This window comes from Hemitrygon akajei, chromosome 3 (genome assembly GCF_048418815.1).
Source record: "Hemitrygon akajei chromosome 3, sHemAka1.3, whole genome shotgun sequence".
Taxonomy (NCBI): domain Eukaryota; kingdom Metazoa; phylum Chordata; class Chondrichthyes; order Myliobatiformes; family Dasyatidae; genus Hemitrygon; species Hemitrygon akajei.
The window spans coordinates 114386609-114412057 of record NC_133126.1 but is presented as its reverse complement, the minus strand read 5'-3'; the positions used below and the strand labels follow the sequence as shown (position 1 = coordinate 114412057).

General features: G+C 38.5%; 1 protein-coding gene across 3 annotated transcripts in view; it reads left to right on the top strand.

Annotated features, from left to right (window-relative positions):
* stk25b (serine/threonine kinase 25b) overlaps positions 1-25449 on the top strand; it is an 84892-nt gene that overhangs the window by 20292 nt on the left and 39151 nt on the right. For all 3 annotated transcript variants that reach the window (XM_073040640.1, XM_073040639.1, XM_073040641.1), the window contains exon 2: positions 18077-18307. In XM_073040640.1, coding sequence (XP_072896741.1) covers positions 18077-18307 — 231 coding nt within the window. The remainder of the gene's footprint in view (positions 1-18076; positions 18308-25449) is intronic.

Genomic DNA, 25449 nt, shown 5'->3' with positions numbered 1-25449 from the left:
TTTGATTTCTTTCACACCTGAAAGCACTCCAGCCCCTTAGCATAATCTAGGCTTGATTTGATTTTGCTCGCACAGTTCATTGCAATTTGGTAATTCCAAACATCAAAATCAAAATGGAGTTTATTGTCACATGCACAAGTGCATGTGTGTGCAGGTGTAGTGAAAAACTTGCAGCAGCATCAAGGGACATAACATCATATAAACCACATTCATGAGAAAAGTACATTATATACAATGTTTACAAGAAAACAATACAACTAAAGTTACATGTTATTGCAATGTGGTCATAGTGTTGCTAAACTGAATGGTTGAAGGGAAGTACCGGTAAGTGTTCTTGAACCTGGTGATATGGAATTTCAGGCTTCTGTACCTCCTACCCAACCTTTTTCCAAATTTTTTCTAGTCCATCAACAAATAACTTTTAAATAGTAATTCAAATTGAAATCCGTACTTCTAAATAAATTTTCCAAGCATTTCTTGAAAGATTTGATTCTTTTAAAACTCTGAACAACTGAGGTATAAAGGATCAGAATCAGGTTTAATATCACTGACATATATCATGAAACTTGTTTTTTGGCAGGGATGCAGTGTCAAACATAAAAATTACTGTAAGTTACAATGACTAAATAAATAGCGCAAAAGAGAAATAATGAGGCAAGGACCGTTCAGAAATCTGATGGCAGAGAAGAAGTTACTAAAATTTGAGTGTAGGTCTTCATGCTCTTGTACTTTTTCCCTGATGATAGTACTGAGAAGAGAACATGCCCAGCATACAGATGGATGAATAATAATTCTGAAATTATTTTGAATTTAGCAAAATTAATTGCAGTTTTTTGCTATGCTGTTGTCAGTTGTGTTGGTAGAATGCACTTTACAAACAAATGTCAACAGGGAATTGAGTTTGGCATATTGTTCTGCCTTGGAGGTTTGGTCACTGAAGCATTTGACATCCATGACAAAGAGCTGAGTATGTACTTCTGAACAAAGTGGAGGGGAACCAGCATAACCGCAAGTCTTTTGACTTGCGCATTATATTAAATTAGCAGCACAGAAATGGACCATTTGGCACTATAGAGCCCAGGCTAGAATTTGTTCCTTCATTAATCATATCAGTGTAACGTGCGTGTTTCCGCCATGCACATTTGCATAGTTTTTCCTTAAGTATACACTCAATGGCCACTTTATTAGGTACACATGCACATCTTGTTAATGCAAATATCTAATCAGCCAATCCTGTGGCAGCAATTTGGTGTAAAAATAACCACATGGTCATGTGGTTCAGTTGTTGTTCAGACCAAGCGTCAAAATGGGGAAAAAATGTGATCCAAGTGACTGACTTTGGAATGATTGTTGGTGCCAGGACAGGATGGTTTGAGTAACTGAAACTGCTGGTCTTGAACTTTTATGCACAAAAGCCTCTAAAGCTTACAGAGATTGGTGCAAAAAGAATTGTAGTGAGTGACAGTTCTGTGGGTAGAAACGCCTTGTTAATGACCAAGGTCAGAGAGAATGGCTAGACTGGTTCAAGCTGACAGGAAGGCAAAGGCAACTTCAGTACTATGCATTACAGATCAAATCAAGTTTAATTATCATTCAAACCATACATAGATACAGCTGAACAAGACAGTGTCCCTTTGGGACCAAAAGTGCAAAACATTCAAAATAGTGGGTAACGTAGTTCAAAATAGTGAAAAAAGAAGCACATTCATTTAAAACAAAACGTGTAGTCCAAGACCCTGAGCAATGATGTCCGGCAATTGATGATGCAGTCTCCCAGCAGCATACAGATGCACGCAATCCAGTCTGTCATTCCACCGCTTGAACACGGATGGACAGCACCAACAGGGGAGGCCAGGCCCCAGCCAAGTGTGGACACGACACTGTAGCATTTCCACTTCTTCTACCCGGGCTGCAGCAGGCAAGCCCAAGGCTTGAGGCCTAGTCCTCGCTACAACCAAAACTACACAGCTCCCATGTCACTTGTCCCTCCACCAGACAAGTGTAACAGGCCTACGGCCACTTACATTATCACTGTCCAACAGAGTCTTGCGATCGCTAGTGAAATGCCCAAGACAATCTCCCATGGTTATGTTGCACCAAATCTGATGCTTCCAAGTAGTGGGCAGCAACACAGTCTGCAGCCAGGTCGGCTCCTCTCTCGATGTCCCGGCCGGTGGGCTCCTCTCCCAACACCAGTTCTACTACTCTGATCAACAAGCAACTCACTGATGAAGTAGCCCTGCAGTACTCAAAGTTCTTGGAGTAGAATTGTAGATCACGAAAAAACAATTTTTGCCAATAAAAATGGTGTGCAGAAAAACATTTTTGAATGCACTAGTTAAACTTGAAGTAGATGAGCTACAAGAGCAGAAGTCCACACCAGGTTCCATTCCTGTATCTAATTAAGTGGCGACTGAGTATATCTAAGCTATTCTCCAAGTGTAAACACATTTCTCTTAAATTTTTTTTTATTGGATATATAAACTTGCTTGTATTTATAATTATTTTTTGATCTCATCCAGCCTTGCCCTGCACACTTCAGCTATATTTTCAGTGCATTGGTTTATGTAGAAGCCCTGAATTGTGATCTCCAATGGTCAGAGTTCATTGCTTTCACTGTAGTGTAATCTGTAAATGTCAGAGTTTGTTATGAGTAACCCAGGTCAGAATGGTCTATGAATTGGTGGAGGAATTTATATTTGCAGCCTTTTATGAGATGGGAGGTGTATCACAGTACACCATTAATGTTATGAGTCTTGTGTTTTATGTACTCGGATTAACAGTACAACAGTAAGAAGATACTTGTCAGAAAATGTTGGTGCTATGTGAAATGTGTGATGTTGTGCAACTTTGCATCAGTGCTGAACTATACTACCAAAATTTGATTATATTGTTAATCATCAGCAGTTGTAGTTGGAGCTATATAAATAACTGATCACTGTAACAAGTTCCTAGTGATGCTTCTCTGAATGTCTTATGGTGCAGTGGACACTACTTATCATGTCAGCACCAAATAAATAGCATTTGCTGGTTCTGAAAGATCTGGTCGTGTAGTTATTGTATAATTGCCAAACTCAGAGAATACTTGCTGGCATTTAGTGTTTTATTGAATGAGATTGTTTCTGCTAACTGAATCCGTCTGTACACATGCACGTTCCTGTTTGTCCTGACGGTAACGGTAAGAAAGCCAACCAGACACTTGCTACATTAGTCTAGCACGCATGAACCACTTCCCTGGTATCTGACTCTAGATGAGTGACTCCAAATCACTTCTATAGGCTTCTCGGATTTTCTATGAATTGTAATGCCCTATCTAGATATAGTACAGTGCCTATAAAAAGTAATCAATCCCTTGGAAGTTTTAATGTTTCCTTGTTTTACAATGTTAAATCACAATGGATGTAATTTGGCTTTTTTGACACCGATCAACAGAAAAAGAGTCTTGTCAAAGTGAAAACAGATCTCTACAAAGTGATCTAAATCAATTACAAATATAAAACACAAAATAATTGATTGCTCAAGGATTCATCCCTTTTAATGTGACACATCAAATCACTGGTGCAGCCAGTTACTTTTAGAAGTCACATAATTAGTTAAATGGAGATCACTTGTATACAGTCAATGTGTTTCAATTGATTGTAGTAGACGGGAGAGACTGCATATACAACAATTGTTGCCCGAGTACATCACCGGTCGCAGCTTTATGGGAGAGTGGCAAAGAGAAAGCCACTGTTGAAAAAAATTCACGTGAAATCTCAGATAGAGTTTGCCAGAAGGCATGTGGGAGACTGAAGTCAGCTGGAAGAAGGTTCTATGGTCTGACGAAAAGAAAATTGGCCACGACTAAACATTATGTTTGGCGTAAGCCAAAAGTGCACATCATCAAAAGCATACCATCCCTACCGTGAGGCATGGTGGTAGCTGCATCTTGCTGTGAGGATGCTTCACTGCAACATGCCCTGGAAGACTTGTGACGGTAGAGGGTAAAATAAATGCAGCAGAATACAGAGAAATCTTGGAGGAAAACCTGATGCGGTCTGAAAGGGAACTGCAACTTTGGGGTAGATTTGTTTTTCAGCAAGGCAATGGCCCCAAACATAGAGCCAAAGCTACACAGGAATGGCTTAAAATCAACAGTTAATGTCCTGGAATGGCCGAGTCAGAGTCCAGAACTCAATCCTTGAGAATATGTGGCTGGACTTGAAAAGGGTTGTTCACTTTCGATCCCCATGAAATCTAACAGAGCTTGAGTAGTTTTGTAAAGAATGGGGGGAAATTGCAGTGTCCAGATGCACAAAGCTAATAGAGACCTATCCACACAGACTCAAGGCTGTAATTGCTGCCAAAGGTGCATCAACTAAATACTGACTTGAAGGTGGTGAATACTTATGCAGTCAATTATTTTGCTTTATATTTGTAATTAATTTAGATTACTCTGTTTTCACTTTGATATAAAAGACTCTTTTTCTGTCAAAATGGCCAAATTAAATCCACTGTGATTCAATGTTATAAAACATGAAAACTTTTGGGGGGGGGGGGGGGTTTGAGTACATTTTATAGGAACTGTATTTCAGGAAGCAGGAGTGATCATATGAAACCTTTAACTAGCTGTGAATTTTAAAGTAATTTTATACTTAACAGAAGATATTTGCTGAAGATATATTAAGCTCAAAGTAGATTAATTCAACCAATGAAAGAAAATAAAAGCTATGAAATAAGTGGAAGTAAGACTTATAAATCCCTGTTAGAAGTCTACCTTGTGTTCAACAAACTGCTTTCATTAACTTTTTGTTCTTGCATATCTAAACTGAACATTTCCTTTACAAATAGGAACCGATTACATCATATCAGTACACTGATCTTGACCATTTTCTTTTCTTCCCTTTAAAGATTTTAAGAAACCTACAGCTTATCTGGTTGAGTTTTGGAATTAGACTCTGTGCAGGTTAATTACCAATTGGTGCCATGCCGTGTGTGCAGTTACTTCAGGGGCAAGGGATGTAGGTTTAGGACAGGAAAGTGATGTTAGATCCTGCTATTTAATTCTTAGATTGGACTGTTTAATTGTTAAACTGAAAAGAAAATATCAATCATCTGCTTGTATTTTAAGTTTTTCTTATATGCATATTACAGTTTATATACATGTAACAGTTTATTGTATGTATAAGTAAGTTCAATGTGCCCATCAGTAGTTGTATTGGTATAATCTAGAAGCTTCTCTTGTACTTTAGAATTTAAATAAGTGTTTTTTCATTGGCTAACTCTTATCTATAAATTTGGGTACAAAAATAGCTGCTCCATGTTGGATGCCAGCTTAGCTTTTTGTCTCTCCCTTCACTTAGCAGATCTCTATCACTGTTCATTTTCAATTTTCCTTTGTTCCATCAACACTTACTAAAACAATCGTGAAACAAGTTGTCTGTTTTCCTGACCTCTGAAAGAACCTTGGATTAAATATCAGATTCCAACAAGTGGCGTGTTCAGCAAAGATTTTGAAATTAAGGACTCGGAACAATCACGGACAGTGGAATTTTTAGTGCGCAACAGAAGGGATAAGAACTTTCTCTGTTCCTCTGAGAAAAAAACTGGTTGTGGCTTCAAATATCTGATGAAAATTAGGATTGAGAACCGCTGCATTACTATTTAAAAAGAAAACAGCTATAAAAATATCACTTGCTGGAACAATCCATTTTGGTTGCAGGGCAATCAATCAATATCTAGTAAAAATAACGGTGGTGTAATCCATTAATTCGGTTGTGGGACAACCCAGCAGTTGCAGGAACAATCTGTTGGTTGCAGGACGACTCAGTTGGTTGTAATATATTAATATTTTGAGATCATGGTCAAAGTAATAGAAGGTAGGCAAAATTATGGCCAAAGTCATGAAACTTACTTACTAAGAGCTCTTTCCTGAATAAAACATCAGTAAGTGCTCAGATGACCCTATGACTCTCAATGAAGAATTGAAAGTGTTTCAGACGTTAAAGGTGACATTGCATACTGCATCTGCATTAAGGATCCCTGATACAGATACACCTGTATGTCAATGAGAAACACATGATTGAAGATTCTACTAGAAGGTGCCATGCATGGATGCAGCAGCCATTCCAGTTCCAACCAGCGGTGAAATTGCTGTACATTACGAACATTAAAACCGGCAAAGTCTACCTTGCAAGCGAGTAGAATAACAAAGGTGCTGTACAGTTACAGACTAACATGGGTTACAGGCTTTTGCTTAGTGTTGCGGCCTACTATAGCTACTCAGAAACAGCCAACAGAAGTAGTGCACTTGAACGCCAGTATTAAAGTTAAACTTAAAGTGGATCATGCAAGTCCGTTATCCCATCAGTTACATGCACGAACTGGATCATCTGCATCTGAACCAGAGTAAGATGAAAGATTGTTGTACGCACATTCTGAAAGAAATGTGGCTCCAGGACAGCATTCCAAACTCAGCCATCCAGCTAGAAGACTTAATCAATTTTTGGATGGACAAAAATGCTACAATTTCCAGCAAAGCCCATGGAAGAGGTCTATAAGTATCTACATCAGTGTTTCCTAACTTCTTTTAGGCCAATGCGCCCCCCCCCCCCCCCACCCAAGCACCTTTGCTAACGTGAGAAAAAGGATTCTGTTTGAAATTTTTGTTTGCTTCTGAAACTAGCTTACACAGTACTTGTGAGCTGTACAGCAACTACGATATCAATGTGGTTTTTAGGAAGCATTGAAGTATCTGGTTCAAGTTGTGATTGATAGTAGATTGATTCTCCATTGATATTTGTTTTAAACTTTTCCCAAAAACTTTTCAGTTTTTCATAAACCGTACTTGTGCCATTAACAATGCCTCGTCGTCTCACACAGTTGACTGATCCATTTGTATCCCAAATTCTGTCTTTTGTAGCTCTGTGCATAGTTGATACTCAATATCTTCACTCATTTTGTCAATACGATGAGCTACAAAGTTATTACTCGGAGGAATTGATTTAAAAATACTGGTAAGCATTTTGAGAACAGTGGGTGAGCACCTCTGATATAGCAGGCATTATTAATCTTTCACCAGTTGTATGAGATTTTCCACACTCTGCTATCATTTTGGAAATGTTATAAGAAGCAATGAGACCACTATCAGGGTTATTTTTAGCTTGGCAAATGACTCAATTGTGCAACACTGAATGCTTCTTTCATCTTCTGGAACTGAGTAATACCATAAGTAGCCTTTTCAGGGTGTTTTTTTAAGGATATGTTCTACATTCTTGATGGTTTCCTGACTTCATTAGACTGTACAGTATAACAAATAAGACACATGGGATGCCGTTGATCTGACAGGAACAAAATAAACCATACTTTGTGTATATTACATTGTATTGACACACTTTCTGTAGTTTTAGTTTCTTAGCAGGATTAGAATTCAAGGCTTCACTGCCTTCAGACTCGACCATGCCAAACATATTTATCCATCATTAAAGGGGCTAAATTAAAATAAAAAAAATTAACACAAACTGGGAATACCTATCAGAGGTTGACAACAGCAGTGAGTTGACATGGATGAAATGATGATCACGGCACATAAAGGAACAAGACGAAGATGAAGACTAACACAACAGTGAAGATTGCATTGACAAGGATTCATATTGGAATCTGAATGTTAGTCAAGATAGAGCTGGTGTTTAGCAAGCTACCTTTATTCTATTCTAATTAGCACAATTGATCAGTCTTAGCTACCTACGATCATCGTGTCAAAATTGATAACTGGCTACATTGGAAAGTGTATTGAGGACACTACACTGCAAGGGTAAACCAGAAACCATGTCTGACTAGGGTTTTGTGCACTGCTTAAGAATCAGGATACGGTCTTTAGATCAGGGGCAGTATGACTCTAAGGTCAACAAAGCCACGCTGTCCCATGCCATCAGGAAGGCAAAGTGTGAGTATGCATAGAAAATCCACAGGCACCTTTGTGACACTAGGGACACGTAGAGCATCTGGCAAGGTATAACTGATTATAAGTCCATCCTGTTCATCAATGACAAATTTGCTGTCTGACACAGGCTTGAAAGTTTAATGTGCAAGATTTGATGAATTGAATGATGTGGCATCGAGGGAAGCCCCCTCTCTTCCCAAGAAACATGCACTCTATGTGGCCACAGTTGGAATGAGGAGGACCCTAGCCTGGTAAATCCAAGCAAAACTGCAGGGCTGGACAATGTACCTGGTCAAGTGGTGAAAGACTGTTACCCAGCTAACAAAGGTCTTTATGGACATCTTTAATCTCTCCCTGTAACAGTCCTTTGTGCCTGCAGGCTTCAAGACAACCATCATTATTCTGGCCTTAAAGAGAGCAACAGTAACCAGCCTAAATGATTGCCGCTCAGTGGCACTGACTTCAACAATCATGAAGTGCTTTGACTGGCTGGTAATTGATTATATAACATCCCAACTTCCAGCTGCTTTGGACTGTTTCCAGTTTGCCTACCACTCATATTGATCCACTGATGATGCTATAGCTCTGGGCTTGCACTTTCTCCTGTCCCACCTAGTAAACAATACCTCATATGCCAGTATGTTGTTCATTGACTTCATCTCTGTTTTAACACAATCATCCCTTAGAGGTTGGTGGGTAAACTGGCCGCTTTGGAACTCAGCAATCCTCTCTGCTATTGGATCTTGGGCTTATTGGCAGAAAGACCCCAGTCAGTCTGAGTTGGCAATAAAATCACAAACTCCATCCCACTGAGCACTAGCGCTCTTCAGGGTTTTTGCTCAGTCCGTTGCTGACTCAAGTTCACTGATGTTACTACAGTGGTTGGCCTCATCAGCAACAATGATGAGTCGGCATACAGAGGGGAAGTAAAGAGGCTTGTCAAATGCTGCAAGTACAACATCAATGGGTCTGTCATGTAGAGTGAAGAGCGCAAAGTTCCTTAGTATGCACATATTGGACAATCTAACCTAGACCCAGAATACCTCACTGGTCAAGAAGGCACAGCAGTGTCTACACTTTCTGAGGAGTTTGAGGTGTGCAAGTATCCCCACCCCCATTTTAACTCCTTTCAGGAGCACCATTGGGAGTGTCCTGTCTGGCAGCATTATTGTGTGGTACAGAAGCTGCAAGGATTCAGACTGCAAGACCCTACAGAGGATATTGAAAACCACTGAGAGGATCATCAGGGTCTCATCCACTGCCCCTCCCCTCCCCCACCCACACACACATGGTTGGTTATTACTCTGATTCTGTACACTGCCTCCTCAGTGACTGAAAAGGGGAATTTGAATGGCTTCTGGTACCCCGAGCAATAGGCAGAACTAAAACTTTTGAAGTTTGTAAGTTGGCAGAAGAAAGATTGGCTATTACCTACACTGATTCTTTGTATGCTTTTGAAGTTGTTCATGATTTTTGAAATTTATGAAGACAGAGGATTCCTTACCACTGTAGGAACCCCAATCAAGAAGGCCAGCTAGTACAAGAACTTGTTAATGTCATTGGAGGTTGCTGCATGAAAATGTAAAAGCCACTGCAAGATAACTACAATGAAATGCATCCACAGATGAAATAACAAGAAAGGCAACATGGGAGGAAATAAAAGGAGTAAATGTACGAAGAACATGTGCAATGAACCTGACAGCAGAAATAATGGAAACAAAGCTGACCCTGTACCACAAACGTATAAAATCATCCGACATAACAGACACACTCCCTAGGACACATTGGAGTGCAAAAGATGATTGACAGATTTTCACAATGGTGGTGAAATCCAAAGTTCAGGGCACAAGCTTGACAAACATTTGAAATTTGCATGACATGCCACAAAACAAGTCTTGGAGCAATGGAAAAACTACCATAATTAGGTGCTCCTGCCCACCTGGTCCATTTTTACATTTATAAGTATGCTAAATTATCAAAGTGTCAAGGATACTCAGACGTACTAGAAATAATGGATGAGGTTTCAAGGTGGGTGGAACCTATTCCAGCAAGGAAAACCACTGCCACATACACAGCAAAAATTCTGTTTAAGGAATATATTCTAGGTGGGAATTGTCAGGAATTATGTCGACTAATGAACATTGAATGGTCCGCATCACCCAGAGTCGAACAAAAGAATGGATTTATCAAAACAACTAAGTATCCTGATGATGGTGTATCCTGAAGAGCCTATGGCTCTTCCTATGGTCTTGTGTATCATCAGAGTAATCCCAAACAAGAAAACTCAACTAAGTCCATTCAAAGTGGTAACAGGATGTCCTGTGTCATTGCTGGGAACCCTTGTTCTTGGAGTGGCTGATATACACTTTATGGCAGGTAGTTTAGGTAACTATTGAGTGAAATTAACCCAAACTGTCTAGTCTGCTTCCCAGGAGGTTTCTGTTGCATGGAGTGATCCAGCAGAAAGAGGACACATCCTGATTCCTAGTGAGTTGGTTCTGGTTAAGAACCTGCATAAGGATCCACTGGGAATTTGACAGCCGTTGAGTGTTGTTAATTACCAATTCAGTGGTGAAAATAAAAAAAAAGCAAATGGATATATGCCAGCCACTGAAGGCAAACTAAAGTGGTACCCAGTAAAGACGAGCACTGTGATTAATGTGCTAGTAATGTCTTGGCCCATGTGTACACTGATTGGCTACAGTTAGCAAATCACTAAACAGGCAGAAGACTTGAAGCAGGTTGTCAACTACTGGACATTATGAAATTTATTCTAATATTAGCTGCTATATTTTTGTCAATTTTCCCTAGTCATAATGTGCCAGTTGAGTTAACTCATAATGCATTCTTGTGGGTATCACATAAATTTACAGGTGCTGTTAATATATTGACATGCTATTGGGCATGTCAATATATACCACACATTTCAACACTGGGCATTCCTGCAGGCCCAGAATAAACATGCACCCTCTTTATTAAACATTCTAGCAATGGCGATGTTGACACTATGCCTATGATACATTATTCTCAAGGGAGACATAAATATGCGATGATTGTACCCCCACTTACTGTCTTAAACCTGGATCATTTATGTAAATATAATCAGCATGATTTAGGGAATATTATATCTGACCTTATTCATGTCTTATCCTGAGATATATCCACATCTAGTGTATATGACAAAGCTATTAAATATTTCATGTTTACTGTAAAATCTACCTTTTGAGTAGAGATGGTACCATTCCATTTGGGCCTTGTTCATGCAATACACTTTACACTGACCTAAATGGGTAATAATTCCATAAGCTAGAGGAGTAGAATTAGGCCATTTGGCCCATCATGTCTGCTCCACCATTCAATGAGCCTTTCTTCCCTTCCTCAGCCCCACTTCCTGGCCATTTTCCCCATTATCTTTGATGCCTTGTCCAATCAAGAACTTAACAAGTTCTGCCTTAAATACACCCAATGACCTGGCCTGCATAATTCCACAAATCCCCCACTCTCTGGCTAAAGAAATTTCTCCATATCTCTGTTTTAAATGGATGCCCCTCTATCCTGAGGCTGAGCCCGGTTGTCTTAGACTCCCCCACCATGGGAAACATCCTTTCAACATCTACTTTGAATGCCTTCCAACATTCAGATGGTTTCAATGAGATCCATTCAGATCCTTCTAAATTCCAGCAAATACAGACCCAGAGCCATCAAACGTTCCTCATAAGATAACCCTTTCATTCCCAGAATCATCCTTGTGAACCTCCTCTGAACCCTCTCCAATGCCAGCACATCTTTTAGATGTGGAGCCAAAACCTGTTAATGACTCTGGAATTTCCATTGATGATCAGAAAAATTCAAGGTTCCTCTTAAGTGATAAGAAATGGTCGGAGACTCCACCACTTACTGCCTATGGAGTGACACACATTTGTGTGGCTGTGATTAATTCTTCCTTTTCCCTAGTTTAAACTTTGAATTTTTAAACTTTTTTTGTCAGATCTTAGAGGGGAATAGTTGTTATTATGTCACTGTCTTTAAGAAGTGGAAAGCAGCTTCCTGAATCTAGCAATGGAAAGGGGAAAACTTCAAAAGAAAAATCAGAAGATATGCTGGTCTGGGCTGAGCATCTGGAACATTCACTGATGGTTCTCAACAGGAAAATAGACAACAACATGGTAAAACTTGATGCTACCTCTTCTGAGATGAAGTCGTTATGAGAGAGTTTTCAATTTGTGCAGGAAAATATTATTTCCCTGGATTCTGAACTTAAAGAGATGAAGCGTCAGATAGTGGACATTTCAGCTCACCTGGAAAAGTCTTAACGTAAAATTATAGATTTGGAAGCAAGATCTCGTTGGAATAATATTGGAATTGTTGGTCTGAATGAAGGATCTGAGAGTGGGGATTTATTGGACTATTTTAATAACCTGTTTCAATCTGTTTCCGGATATTTTACCTCAACCTCCCAATATCGAAAGAGTGCATAGAATTTTCACTTCGAAATCTTGGGATCTGAATAAGCCAAGGTCAGTTTTGGTCTGCTTCCTTCATTTCAAAGTTAAAGACCAAATCATGAAATATGCAAGGAAATGGAGTTTTTAAATTCAAGAGTTCCGAGATTCGTTTTTATGATGATTATCCACAGGAAATTATGGACCTGTGGTCTAAATTTGTTCCAACTGTGAAGATAGCCTATGATAAGGGATTATTCCCATCACTTCGCTCTCCAGCTCGATTAAAGTTATTTCCCAAAGATTCGACTCCATGTGTTTTTCCAGACCCCAAAGAGGCATTGGACTATGTTAACTCTATTTCGGTTGCAGCCGAGGTTTGAATGGTTTTAAGTATGTTGAATAATTGTTATTTCGGAAAGAAAATAAGCTTTGAAGATTTCTGATTCGCTTAAGATGTCCTTTGATCGATGGACCATTTAAAGAAGATGTGAACTTTTTGATGTGACTTTTCCAAAATCTGTTTGGTCTACTGAGCAAATTAACACAGTGGACAGATTGCTAACCGGTTTGATTATTTGTTTCTATCCTCCTTTTATTTTCATTAATTAGTTTTCATAGTTCATAAGGACTTTTTCTTATACATAGTTGGGAGGGCTTAGTAGATAGATACTTAGTTTTTTTTTCTAAAAAGTTTTTCATTGGGTGTGTAAGTAAAATGGAAAATGGTGCTGATTTTTCTTCATCAGAGATTACATAGGCATTCTTCTTCTCTTTGTTTAACTTTATTGTTTTGGCGTTTTTGGAGACTGTTTCTGCATTCCCCAGCTTATTTTTAAGGATTCCTCTGCAGGGCTTTTCTATTTTAGGGCTGTGTGGGTTTTTTTGTAATGGGGAGGTATTAAGGAAAGCTTTTAAAATTGCCATTATAAAGTAGGCAGCTAGCGGAGTCTTTCCCTTTTTTTTATATTCTATAGGGATGCATTTCGGCTTTTTTTTTTGCCGAATTTCGGGTCTTTCAGAGTGGTGGGAGGATTGGGGTTAGCTTTGAGTTATAAAATTAATTGTAGGATTAATTTTACTTTTCCTTTTTGTATTTTTTTCCCATTACGGAGTTCCGGAGCATACATGTTTTGTATATGGTTATATTTATTACCGCCAGTTTTGATTAACCCGCGCTGGTATGTGTGTATTTATGTGTTAAATAAAATAAAATTTTTGAAATCTATTTTCTCTACAATTTCTAAAGTTTTAAAACTTAATTTACAACCTAATGAATTGACAGTTTTGTTCGGTATAATCCCTCAATATATTCATGGTATTTCTCTATCAGACCAACATGTAATTGCATCTGTTACATCATTGGCCAGAAGGGCTATTTTGTTGAAATGGAAAGATGTTTCTGCTTCTACTTTGATACAATGGTTCTCTCAGGTGATGCTATGTCTTAGTTTGGAGAAAATCAGAGGTCAAACTTATGAGCCTCGATTTGATTTTGAGAAAAGGTGGGGTTCATTTGCCCACTACTATCATCTGATTTGAGTTAATTAATATGGTTTCCTTCCAATTTTTGTTTAAATGGATTTGAGTTGGTGGATTGATGTTTTCCTTTTATGGAAGCTTGCATGATGTATAGCTCCGGGGTTGTGCTCCCAATGGGTTTTTCCGGGTTTTTTTAGTTAGTAGGGGTTCTTTTTTTCTTTTCTATCATCAAAAAAAATTCTTAATATTTTTTTTATTATTATTGATATATTGCTTAGCTTTGTTAATCAGTTAATTGTTGGTTAATTTATTGTACATAATGATATATTGACTTCATTACCTTAATGTATTTTGTTTTGTTGATCTTCAATAATAATCAATAAAAAAATTTAAAAATGAAATGAGAATGGTCTAAGTTCATGGAACTGTATGTACAGGTAGTTCCCGTGTTACGTACGTCCAACTTATATATAACTCAAACTGAGGAAGAAGAACACTGTCTGCCATTTTAAGTCAGATTGCAACGTCGTCCACCATTTTAATTCATTGCCGTTGACACTGTGTGGAGTGTGTAACTTTGTATTTGGCTTAAGTTTTAATTAGCAAGATTCACCCTGCCCCCCCCCCCCCCATTCTGGTCAGCTAGTGGCGCAGTGAGATAAGCGCCGGGCTTGAGATTCGAGAACAGAGGTTCCCAAGTTTGATCCAGTGACAGACCACTCCCGAACACGCCAGGTTGATGTCGATCCAGTGACTCCCGTACCATCCGTGCCGGCGTTGATGTTGAGCTTGCAACTCGACCTCGTAAAAAAAAAAACACTGCCCCCCCCCCCGCCACTTGTCCCATTTAGCCTGTCCAGTGCAGTGGTCCTTAGGACCCAGCAGAGCTCAGGACTCGCCGCCCGCTGTGTTTCTGTTCCATTGACGGGAAGCGATCACGATTGAAAATAAAGTGGAAATAATAAAGCGTTTGGAAAGAGGTGAAACATCATTGGTCATTGGAAAAGCGTTAGGCTACAGTCAGTCAACGATCAGAACAATTTTAAAGGATAAAGTGAGAATAATGGAGCATGTGAAAGGCCTGCCCCGATGAAAGCTACAATTATTACTAAGCAACGCAGTGGTTTAATTATTGGAATACATACAATTCTTAAATGTTTTATATGCATAGAAAGGTAAAATATATACTATATACTAAGACAAACATTTGACTAACTGGCGCTAAATTCAGATTCAAATTATTGTCATTTAGAAACCGCAAATGCAATACAGTTAAAAAACAAGACAGCGTTCCTCCAGAATGATATCACAAAAGCATATGACAAAACAGACTACACCAGAAAATCCACATAACATTTGGCAATCCCCAGTCCAGAGTCTGGAGAGGCTGCTACGTATTAATGTTGCGCTATTATCTTAGCGCGTTCCCCAGAAAGGAACTCCAAACCACCAGACAAAACAAGACCAAAAACTAAAGCTACAAGACCTGCACAAAACCACATAGTTACAACATATAGTTACAACAGTGCAAACAATAGCATAATTGATTAAAAAACAGACCATGGGCACAGTAAAAATAGTCCAAAGATGTTAAAAGACTATAAGTTCGAAAGAAACCACCACACAGTTTCCACAAGTCCTCGGGGTCCCGATTGACTCATCATTCCATGCCAGCGGCAGAAGGGAATACCCCCGCTATGGACTTCCATGGTGCCGCCCGACTCAGCTTCGCAGGCGCAGCACACAATGAACGCTCCATCAAACCAGCCTCGCAGACACAGCACACAGTGAAAGCGCTCTGACCGCAGCGGACTCCAAGTCCGTCGAACCTCCGACCATCCCCTCCGGCACAGGTTCTCCGAGCACCATCCTCTGCCAAGTGTATTAAGATGCCCCCGCCAACGGCCATCGGCAACGCAACCCCGAGGACTGGGGGCCTGTTCTTCCCAGCAGAGACCTCGCAGCAGCAATGAAGAAGGTCTTCCTGGAGATTTCCAGATGTTCCTCCGTGCTCCCACATCCATTTTCAACCGATTATGATTGCGCACGGCACCCCGCTTCACAAATAACAGATAATCAGCTCCGGAGTGGCCGCTGCAAGCTGTGTCGTGTCACCATCTTGGATCTTGCCTATCTGAATAATACTGGATTTTGCATCAATTTTATTTCCATTTTATGGTGTTGCAAGGAGTATAAGAGAGACTAAAAGTGTTGCGGCAGCCTTAGAAAGAGTAAACAATAACACTGCCGAAGCCTTGGGGAAAATTAACAACAGAAATAGTCGCCATGCATAAGATGGTTCTTCAAAATCGTATGTCAGTAGATCTTCACCTAGCAGTTAATGAGAGAAAGTGTGCGGTTGTAGGCAAAGAGCATTGTACTTACACACCTGAGAGTCTGAAAATATAACTAATTTGGCTGATCATATCCGTAAAGAAACGGTTAAAATACCGATGAAGGGGATTTCTTATGATTCATTTAAGTTTCAGAAGCTAGAGTTAGTTATTCAACTAATGTTGAGTCATGTTATTTATAGTAATATGTAATCTCGTAATTTACCCTGACATAATCCTGTGAATACTTTGAAGAATATATACCCTTTGATATTTCATGACTTGGGTAGTTTTTGATTTATACTTAATGTAGATACCACAAGTTTTTTCTACCTCTGAATTTTCAGGTGTAATGATTCTAAATGTGTGATTTAGAATTAAAAAGGGGGATTTTTGTTTAGTTGGTCTTTTCTTTGTTAATTTCTTAGTTAACAATTGTCAGCTTGTATTTTAGGTAGTTTGTTATGCTTCTTAGTGGTTATGTATATGCAATTTTAATGTGTTAGAACCAATTTTTAAATACTTTTTTATAAGATATGTACTTTTTAAGAAACTCGTATTTTTCAGATAGTGGCAGAAAGTGGTATAGCAGCTAAATAAATAGTTTATCACCCTCCTCATTTTTCATTGGCTAAGTATTAACATATTACCCATGTGATGTACTTATTTTAATTATGTAGCCAATTAACTTGTTCAATCCTATCTAAGGATTTTCACGCATCCATAAAAGTGATAGATTTCTTAGAAGCGTCATCTTCCTTCTTTTGTCTTGCATCCCTTAGCATCATTTCACAGTTCTTTATTTAGTGCACTTAGTATTAGTATGTTTGTTTGTTCTCTTAAAATAAGTGGAATTAAGACTGCTTCCTATTTTTGACTTCCGGATTAGAAATTTAATGGAGATCCAACAGCTAATGGTTATATAAGTATAACACTGGTATGATTCTGGAAGCTGCTCCTGTTACTGCAGTATTGAATAAGTGCTTTCTCGTTGGTTAATGTTTATTTATAAATGGAATTTCCTTATCTATTGGTTTAAGAATAGCTGATCTATGCTGGGCACCACCTTGCTTCTTTATCTCTCCCTTCATTTAGTAGACCTCTATTACCCTCCATTTTCAATTTTCCTTTGTTCTATCAACACTTAATAAAATGATCATGAAGCAACAAGTTTTATGCTGCTTTCCTGACTTCTGAAAGAACCTTGCATTAAAACATCAGAATCCAGCAATGAGTTGATGTTGATGTATAGTCAGGTTCATATTACACAGGAGACTCTAAGTCTCTTGCAATGATATTTTTTCATCTTGTGTCTCATAACAGATAGTTGGGAAAATCAAAAATGCATGAAATTGGATACAAGTTTGTGACTTGGGTCAGAAAGTAAGACCAATGAAGGATAAATGGGTTGTGGGGTATGACAAAATGGCATTTGTAGATATCTGTGCTTTTGGTTTGTAACACGTCTATAGGATAAACCTGGAATTTTTTCCCTCAAAAGATTATGGATGCTGGATCAGATTTTCAGCTTTCTGTAAAGTAAGTGTAGTAGGGAATCTAGAAGTTAATTACCGGTATGTTACAATTTAATAACTTTCTTGAATGTTGGAACAGCCATAAGAGGTTGAATTCCTGTTTTTGTTTCATAGAGACTAGAAAATTATATTGCACTTAAAAGGAGAGCATTCGGTCCATTGTCCTGCCTCAGTTCTTTGTGAAATAACACTTGAGATATCTTTTTAAACTCCACTTTGCATCCTGTATAACATCCTAAATTGTTTAGAATTTTGAACAAAAGCAATTATGGAATTGAATGCCAGTTATATTATACCTAAACAAACAATACTTTGCATTCTCTTTTAGACCAAAAAATGTGTGATGTTGTGGTTTTCCTTTAGAATGCACGCATGGACCCTGAGGAGCTCTTTACGAAACAAGAACGGATTGGAAAAGGCTCTTTTGGTGAAGTTTACAAAGGAATAGAGAATCGCAGTAAAGAAGTTGTGGCAATCAAAATCATTGACTTGGAAGAGGCAGAAGACGAGATAGAAGACATACAGCAGGAGATTACAGTGCTCAGCCAATGTGATAGTCCATATGTCACCAAGTACTATGGCTCTTACTTAAAGGTAAGGGATTTGGAGTAAGCATTGAACGAGACACCAGCACCGTGCTATTTAAATCCGTACACCTGTATTCATAGTTTCCAAAGGAGAGATTCTTTCTTTACTGCCACAATTTTGTTTTTGATTTAAAAGAAGTTTTGCCTGCTTCCTGATAAATGCAGTCATAGGAGTGTTAAAATGACAAATCTGGTATGGAGGCATGAACTTGCTGAACTGTGGAAAGCTAGACCATACCAAACCAATATGAAATAAGAAAATAATATGAAAAATAGGAAATGTCCAATAATTCCCCAAGATTTAAAACATAAAACTCTTGTACACCACATTGTACATTTGGAAAAAGTCATTGTTCAGTTCCAGTAGAACACGACAATTTCATCCTGCTCTACAAAAGCCTATCAACAGCAATGAGAGGAGCAGCAAAATAATCCATTTTATGGATGTTAGTTGAGGAATAATCCTGAAAGAACAGTAGGGAAAAATTCTCTTCAAAATGGAATCTATTACTTCCTCTGTTAGAAGGGGTCTCATTTTGACTTCCTCAGAGTATACCAGTACAGTCTTACCTCAGTACTGAAACTGTGTGTGCATTTTGTGCTCAGATTTCTGCGGAGAAGGTCTTTGGTTTTTCACTTGAGCAAGAGTTCTGCTACTTGACAAAAGATGGCGCACAATTAGTGCAAGTTAACTCTTCTAGTAAATTAAAAGATGTTTCTTGTACAATTTGGAGCAATTAGAAAATCTTCATGCATAAAGTAGCTTAAAACCTCAAAACCTAGTTATTAATTCTGGCCTTCGGGAGATAACTGCATGTAACACCACAGATGTAAAAGATATAAGCAGGCAACTTATTTGCACCAGAGTATTTTCCATAACTAATCTTTTGAAGGTTGGCTGCTGTGCACCTGATGCCCTATTCTATGTAAACTTGATTCATCGATTAATCTCCACACATTACTTGATCCTCAGCAAAAATAATTCACTTGAAGATGTGGGATGTTTGAGATTCAAAGAAGGCACAGGCGGAGGTTTCAATAAGGACTAGTTAAGAGAACAAAAAAAATCATTTTAAAGCAAAGTAATATGGATGCTAGTTAGAAATAAAACAGAAAATGCATGATATACTAATAAGCTGGGCAGTATCAAATGAAGAAATAATCAATTTTTCAGGTTATGATTTCCTCATTGTCCTGAAGTGCTAACTTGCTAACTCAGCCTGAATTGCTGAATAGTAGGAAGATGTCCTGGGGTGATAAAGATTCTTAATAAGGCTTCCACTCTTTGAACAAGCAGATTTGAAATCCCAATAAGAAGTGTGATTTCAGTATCTAAGAATCAGTTATGGGTAAAGATGGGAAAGCAAATGAGTGACTGGAATATGGGATGAAACTATATACATTAGTTTAGAAGTAGCTGCTTAAAAGACCATTCTTCCAAGTATTAGAGAACAGTTAAGTCAGGATGATGAAGAGAAATATAACTTTGAAGTAAGCAATTGTATTAATTTATTTATCAGAGGAATCACAACACACAAAGCATGTATTGTTGGTATAAGAAAGTAATAGTATATGAAGCTACATAGAAATCATCAGTTGTTCAGAGGGCTGGAAAATAACATTAAATTCTTGATTGTGATGAATATCAGTTCAGTTTGCTCCATATAATCCTCCCCCCTCGCCCAGTTATTTTCCTTTCTTCAAGAAGTTCTTTCTAAACGTATTCAAGTGAGTAAGAAAACTAACATAAAGTAGCTTAAAATCTCAAAACCTAGTTATTAATTCTGGCCTTCGGGAGATAACTGCATGTAACAGTTGGTAGTTAGCATTTGTGTTGGTAATATTGGAGAGGACAAAAGCAGGGGCAGATATCTGAGATCTTTGTTGCTGTGATCTGTTGCTTTTTTGTAAGTTGTGACAATGCAATAATTGGAAAGGATTTTCCATTTAAACCATAATATCAGCAAAAGCAAATATCTGCTCCTGTGTCCTCAAGCATCTCATGCCATTTTTCTGGATGACTGTGAAGGATGGGATTTGCAAACAGGAACTCTTATCATGTTGGCCAACTATCCAGCTAATATTTCTAACATGTATATCTAAAGATCCCAATGATTCATATTCAATCTGTATTACTAATTACATTAAATCTGGGAGAGATTTAATAGATTAATGTTTGTAAAATATCTAGTTAATTTTAAAATGTAACAGTAGAGATTCAAGTTTAAATTCAAGTTTGAGACCAAAGGGTTTTGAAGCATCAGTGTTGTTTATAGTCCTTTAAGCACAAATTCTGAAGTACCTTTAAGTTTTGCTACTTTCATTATCTTTGCAATAAGCCCGTACCTTACTGATGCACAAAATGATGTCAGAGCTGTAGCATGGTCCTTGGAAACAATATAATTTCCTTCCTAAGAAAAGTGTGTATGACATTTAATAAATTGAGTAATAATAAATTGAGGGATTAAATCAAAGAAATGTAGATTAAATTAAAGTAAGTGTAACATAGAAATTTGTCTTTTTGTTAAGGGGAATAGTAGGCAGGAAGTGATTTTAATTACCTTCTTAAAAAGCTAGCAGAAAATATTGAGTGACTTTTGATTACCTAACCAAATTTTAGTTATGTGAATTATTGCCAAAGAAGAAAAGTAATCTAGGCACAGCGCAGGCGGCATCTATAAGTTTCCCAATGACATAATTGTTGTCGGCAGAATTTTAGATGGTGACAGAAAGACCTACAGAAGTGAGATACATCAGCTAGTTGAGTGGTGTCACAACAACAACCTTCTATTAAACATCAGGAAGAACAAGGAATTAACTGTGGACTTGGCTGGAAGGGAAAGTTGGAGAACACACTAGTCCTCATCAAGGGGTCGGCAGTTGAAACGGTGAGCAGTTTAACTTTCTGGTGTCAACACATCTGAAGATCTATACTAAGGCCAACATACTGATACAACAAAGAAAGCATGACAGTGGCTATACTTCATTAGGAGTTTGTGGAGATTTGGTACATCAAATACTCTTAACAAATTTCCACAGATGTATCATGGAGAGCATTCTAACTGGCTGCAGCACTGTCTGGTATGGAAGGGCCACTGCACAGGATTAGAAAAAGCTGCAGGAGGTTGTAAACTCAGCCAGCTCCATCACGGACACTAGCCTTCCCCCCTCCCCCCACCCCCCCCAAGCGTTGAGGTCATCTTCAAAAGGTGATGCCTCTTATTGCTACCATCAAAGAGGAGGTACAGGAGCCTAAAGATACAAACTCAACATTTTAGGAACTGTTTCTTCCCCTTCACCATCAGATTTCTGAATGGACAATGAAGCTACTCATGAACACCACCTAACATTTTTGGCTCACTTTTTGCACTGATGGTAACTTAATTTAACCCTGATTCTGTGTATGTCCATGGATGAGAGACAGGAATGATGTTTGTTTTGCTGTTCTTCTTGCTTATTGTGTCCTGTGATTTTTCTGCCAAGCATCGTGGGCATGTCACGTTGGTGTTGGAATGTGTGGTGACACTTGGGCTGCCCCCAGCTCACCCTATGGTGTGTTGGTTGTCAACACAATTGACACATTTCGATATACACATGATAAATACACTTAAATCTTGAGTCAATAAATTATAAGCCTTTGAAAATATTGAGTTAAATCTTTCTTTCATATCCAGAACTCTGATCACTGTCTTAAAATTTTGAATACGATTTATAAAATGAAGTATTTTGAATATACAGTGACATGCGTAAGTTTGGGCACCCCGGTCAAAACTTCTATTACTGTGAATAGTTAAGTGAGTAGAAGATGAACTGATCTCCAAAAGTCATCAAGTTAAAGATAAAACGTTCTTTTCAACATTTTAAACAAGATTAGTGTATTATTTTTGTTTTGTACAATTTTAGAGTGAAAAAAAGGAAAGGAGCACCATGCAAAAGTTTGGGCACCCAAGGAGATTTGAGCCCTCAGATAACTTCTACCAAGGTCTCAGACCTTAATTAGCTTGTTAGGGCTATGGCTTGTTTACAGTCATCATTAGGAAAGGCCAGGTGATGCAAATTTCAAAGCTTTATAAATACACTGACTCCTCAAACCTTGTCCCAACAATCAGCAGCCATGGGCTCCTCTAAGCAGCTTAAAATTAAAATCTGAAAATTAACATAAATGATGCCCACTAAGCAGAAGAAGGCTATTAGAAAATAGCAAAGATTTTCAGGTAGCCGTTTCCTCAGTTCATAATGCAATTAAGAAATGGCAGTTAATAGTAATGGTGGAGGTCAAGTTGAGGTCTGGAAGACCAAGAAAACTTTCTGAGAGAACTGCTTGTAGGATTGCTAGAAAGGCAAATCAAAACCCCTGTTTGACTGCAAACGACCTTCAGGAAGATTTAGCAGACTCTGGAGTAGTAGTGCACTGTTCTACTATGCAGCGACACCTGCACAAATATGACCTTCATGGAAGAGTCATCTGAAGACAACCTTTCCTGCGACCTCACCACAAAATTCAGTGTCAGAAGTTTGCAAAGGAACATCTAAACAAGCCTGATGCATTTTGGAAACAAGTCCTGTGGACTGATGAAGTTAAAATAGAGCTTTTTGGCCACAATGAACAAAAGTATGTTTGGAGAAAAAAAGGGTGCAGAGTTTCATGAAAAGAACACCTCTCCAACTATTAAGCATGGGGGATGGATTGATCATGCTTTGGGCTTGTGTTGCAGCCAGTGACACGAGGAACATTTCACTGGTAGAGGGAAGAATGAATTCAATTAAATACCAGCAAATTCTGGAAGCAAACATCACACCATCTGTTTTTTTAAAAAAAGCTGAAGATGAAAAAAAGGATGGCTTCTACAACAGTATAATGATCCTAAGCACACCTCAAAATCCACAATGGACTACCTCAAGAGGCACAAGCTGAAGGTTTTGCCATGGCCCTCACAGTCCCCCAACCTAAACATCATTGAAAATCTGTGGATAGACCTCAAAAGAGCAGTGCATCCAAGAAGGCCCAAGAATCTCTCAGAACTAGAAGCCCTTTTCAAGGAAGAATGGACGAAAATCCCTCAAACAAGAATTGAAAGACTCTTAGCTGGCTAAGACTCTGGCTACAGAAAGCGTTTACAAGCTGTGATACTTGCCAAAGGGGGTGTTACTAAGTGCTGACCATGCAGGGAGCCCAAACTTTTGCTTTGGGCCCTTTTCCTTTTTTGTCATTTTGAAACTGTGAAAGATGGAAATAAAAAAAGTAATCTTGCTTAAAATATTAAAGGAATGTTTCATCTTTAACTTTATGCCTTTTGGAAATCAGGTCATCTTTTCCTTGCTTAACTATTCACAGTAACAGAAATTTTGACCAGGAGTGCCCAAACTTTTGCATGCCACTATATCAGTTTAATAAGTAAACTTTGAAAGAATTGTCAGTAGAATGTTCATTTTTGAACTTCTTTTCCTGAATGTGATATATCGGCCAACTGTGGAGTCCTGAATTAGGTAGAGATTGATGGGGATTAACCAGCAAAAGGATAATGAAAACAAATATATCTTAATCAAAGGGAATAAGAAAAAGGGAGTGAATAAGTAAGACTGGAGATAGATACAGGAACAAAACATGGTAATTTAAGCACCTTTTAAGATTTGAGATGTGGGATTAAAAGCCAATGTAGATGAGCAAAGATGGGTCATGGGTGAGTGGGACTAGAAACAACACATACAAAATGCTGGTGGAACACAGCAGGCCAGGCAGCATCTATAAGGAGAAGCACTGTCGATGTTTCGAGCCGAGACCCTTCGTCAGGACCAGGTGTGGTTTGTATTTAATGTATTTATTTTTGACATTTTGTGGCACCTAATGAAATTTTCTTTTTCCATATGGAATCGGCTATATGACATCTAATAATGCAATAACCTTCTGCTCTTGTCATTTTTCAAAGAAATTGGCTGAAAAACATTAATTGTATTTAGTCATGTTGCATAGTTAAGAATTCCTTATGCACTTTTTAAAAATACTGAAGTTTGCTGGGTGGACTACAGGAGGAACTTAAGAAGTAAGAGTGTATAAAAATGGCAAATGAAATCAGAATCTGAATCAGGTTTAATATAGAAACATAGAAAACCTACAGCATAATATAGGCCCTTCAGCCACAAAATTGTGCCTGTTCAAGGGACAGGGTTTCAAGTTCTTAGATCCTTGGAACCTTTTCTGGGAAAGGGATGACCTGTACAAAAGCTATAGATTGCACCTGAACTGGAGGGGAACCAATATCGTGGCTGGAAAGTTTGCTGATGCTACTCAGGAAAGTTTGAACTAGTTTTGCAGGGGGCTGGGGATAATAGCCCTAGGTCAGTAAGGGAAGGTTCAGGCCTGAAAATAGGTGTCAGGGAAAGTATTGAAAGGCAAAATAACAAGTATGATGGTTCAGATAGTTTGAAGTGTGTATCTTTTAAATGCTAGGACTAATATGGGTAAAGCAATGAACTTGGAGCATGGATCAGTTCTTGGAACTATGATGTTCAGCCTTTACTGAAACTTAGTTGAGAAAGGAGTAGGAATGCGTGATTACTGTACCGCATTTTCAGTGTTTTAGCTAAGATAAAGGAGGAGGTGGGGGGGATCAGTTGCACTATTAATCAGGGATAATATCACAGTCGCCCTCAGGAGACATTATGGGGGAATCAGATACTGAGTCCATTTGGGTGGAATTCAGGAATAGGAAGGGTGCAATTATGCTGACGGTATTGTACTAAGCCCCCAATAGCCACTGGGAAATTTTGTCATGGGGATGTCAAATTCCCTGATATAAACTGTGACCTTAGTGCAAGGGGTTTAGATGAGGCAGCATTTGTTAAGTGTATATAGGAAGGTTTCTTAAATCAATATGTGGATGATCCAACGAGAGGCGGGTGTTCACTTGACCTGGTATTGGAGAACGAGCCTGGCCAGGAGACTGACCTATCAGTGGATGAACAATGACCACAACTCCTTAACTTGCAGGATAGCTCTAGATAAGGATATGTATGGTCCTTGTAGAAGGGTTTTAAGTTGGGAGTAGGGAAAATTATGAGGGCATTAGACAGGAACTAAGAAAAGTTAATTGGGAACACCTATTTTCTGGCAAGTCCACATCACATATGTGAAGGGTGTTTAAAGATCAA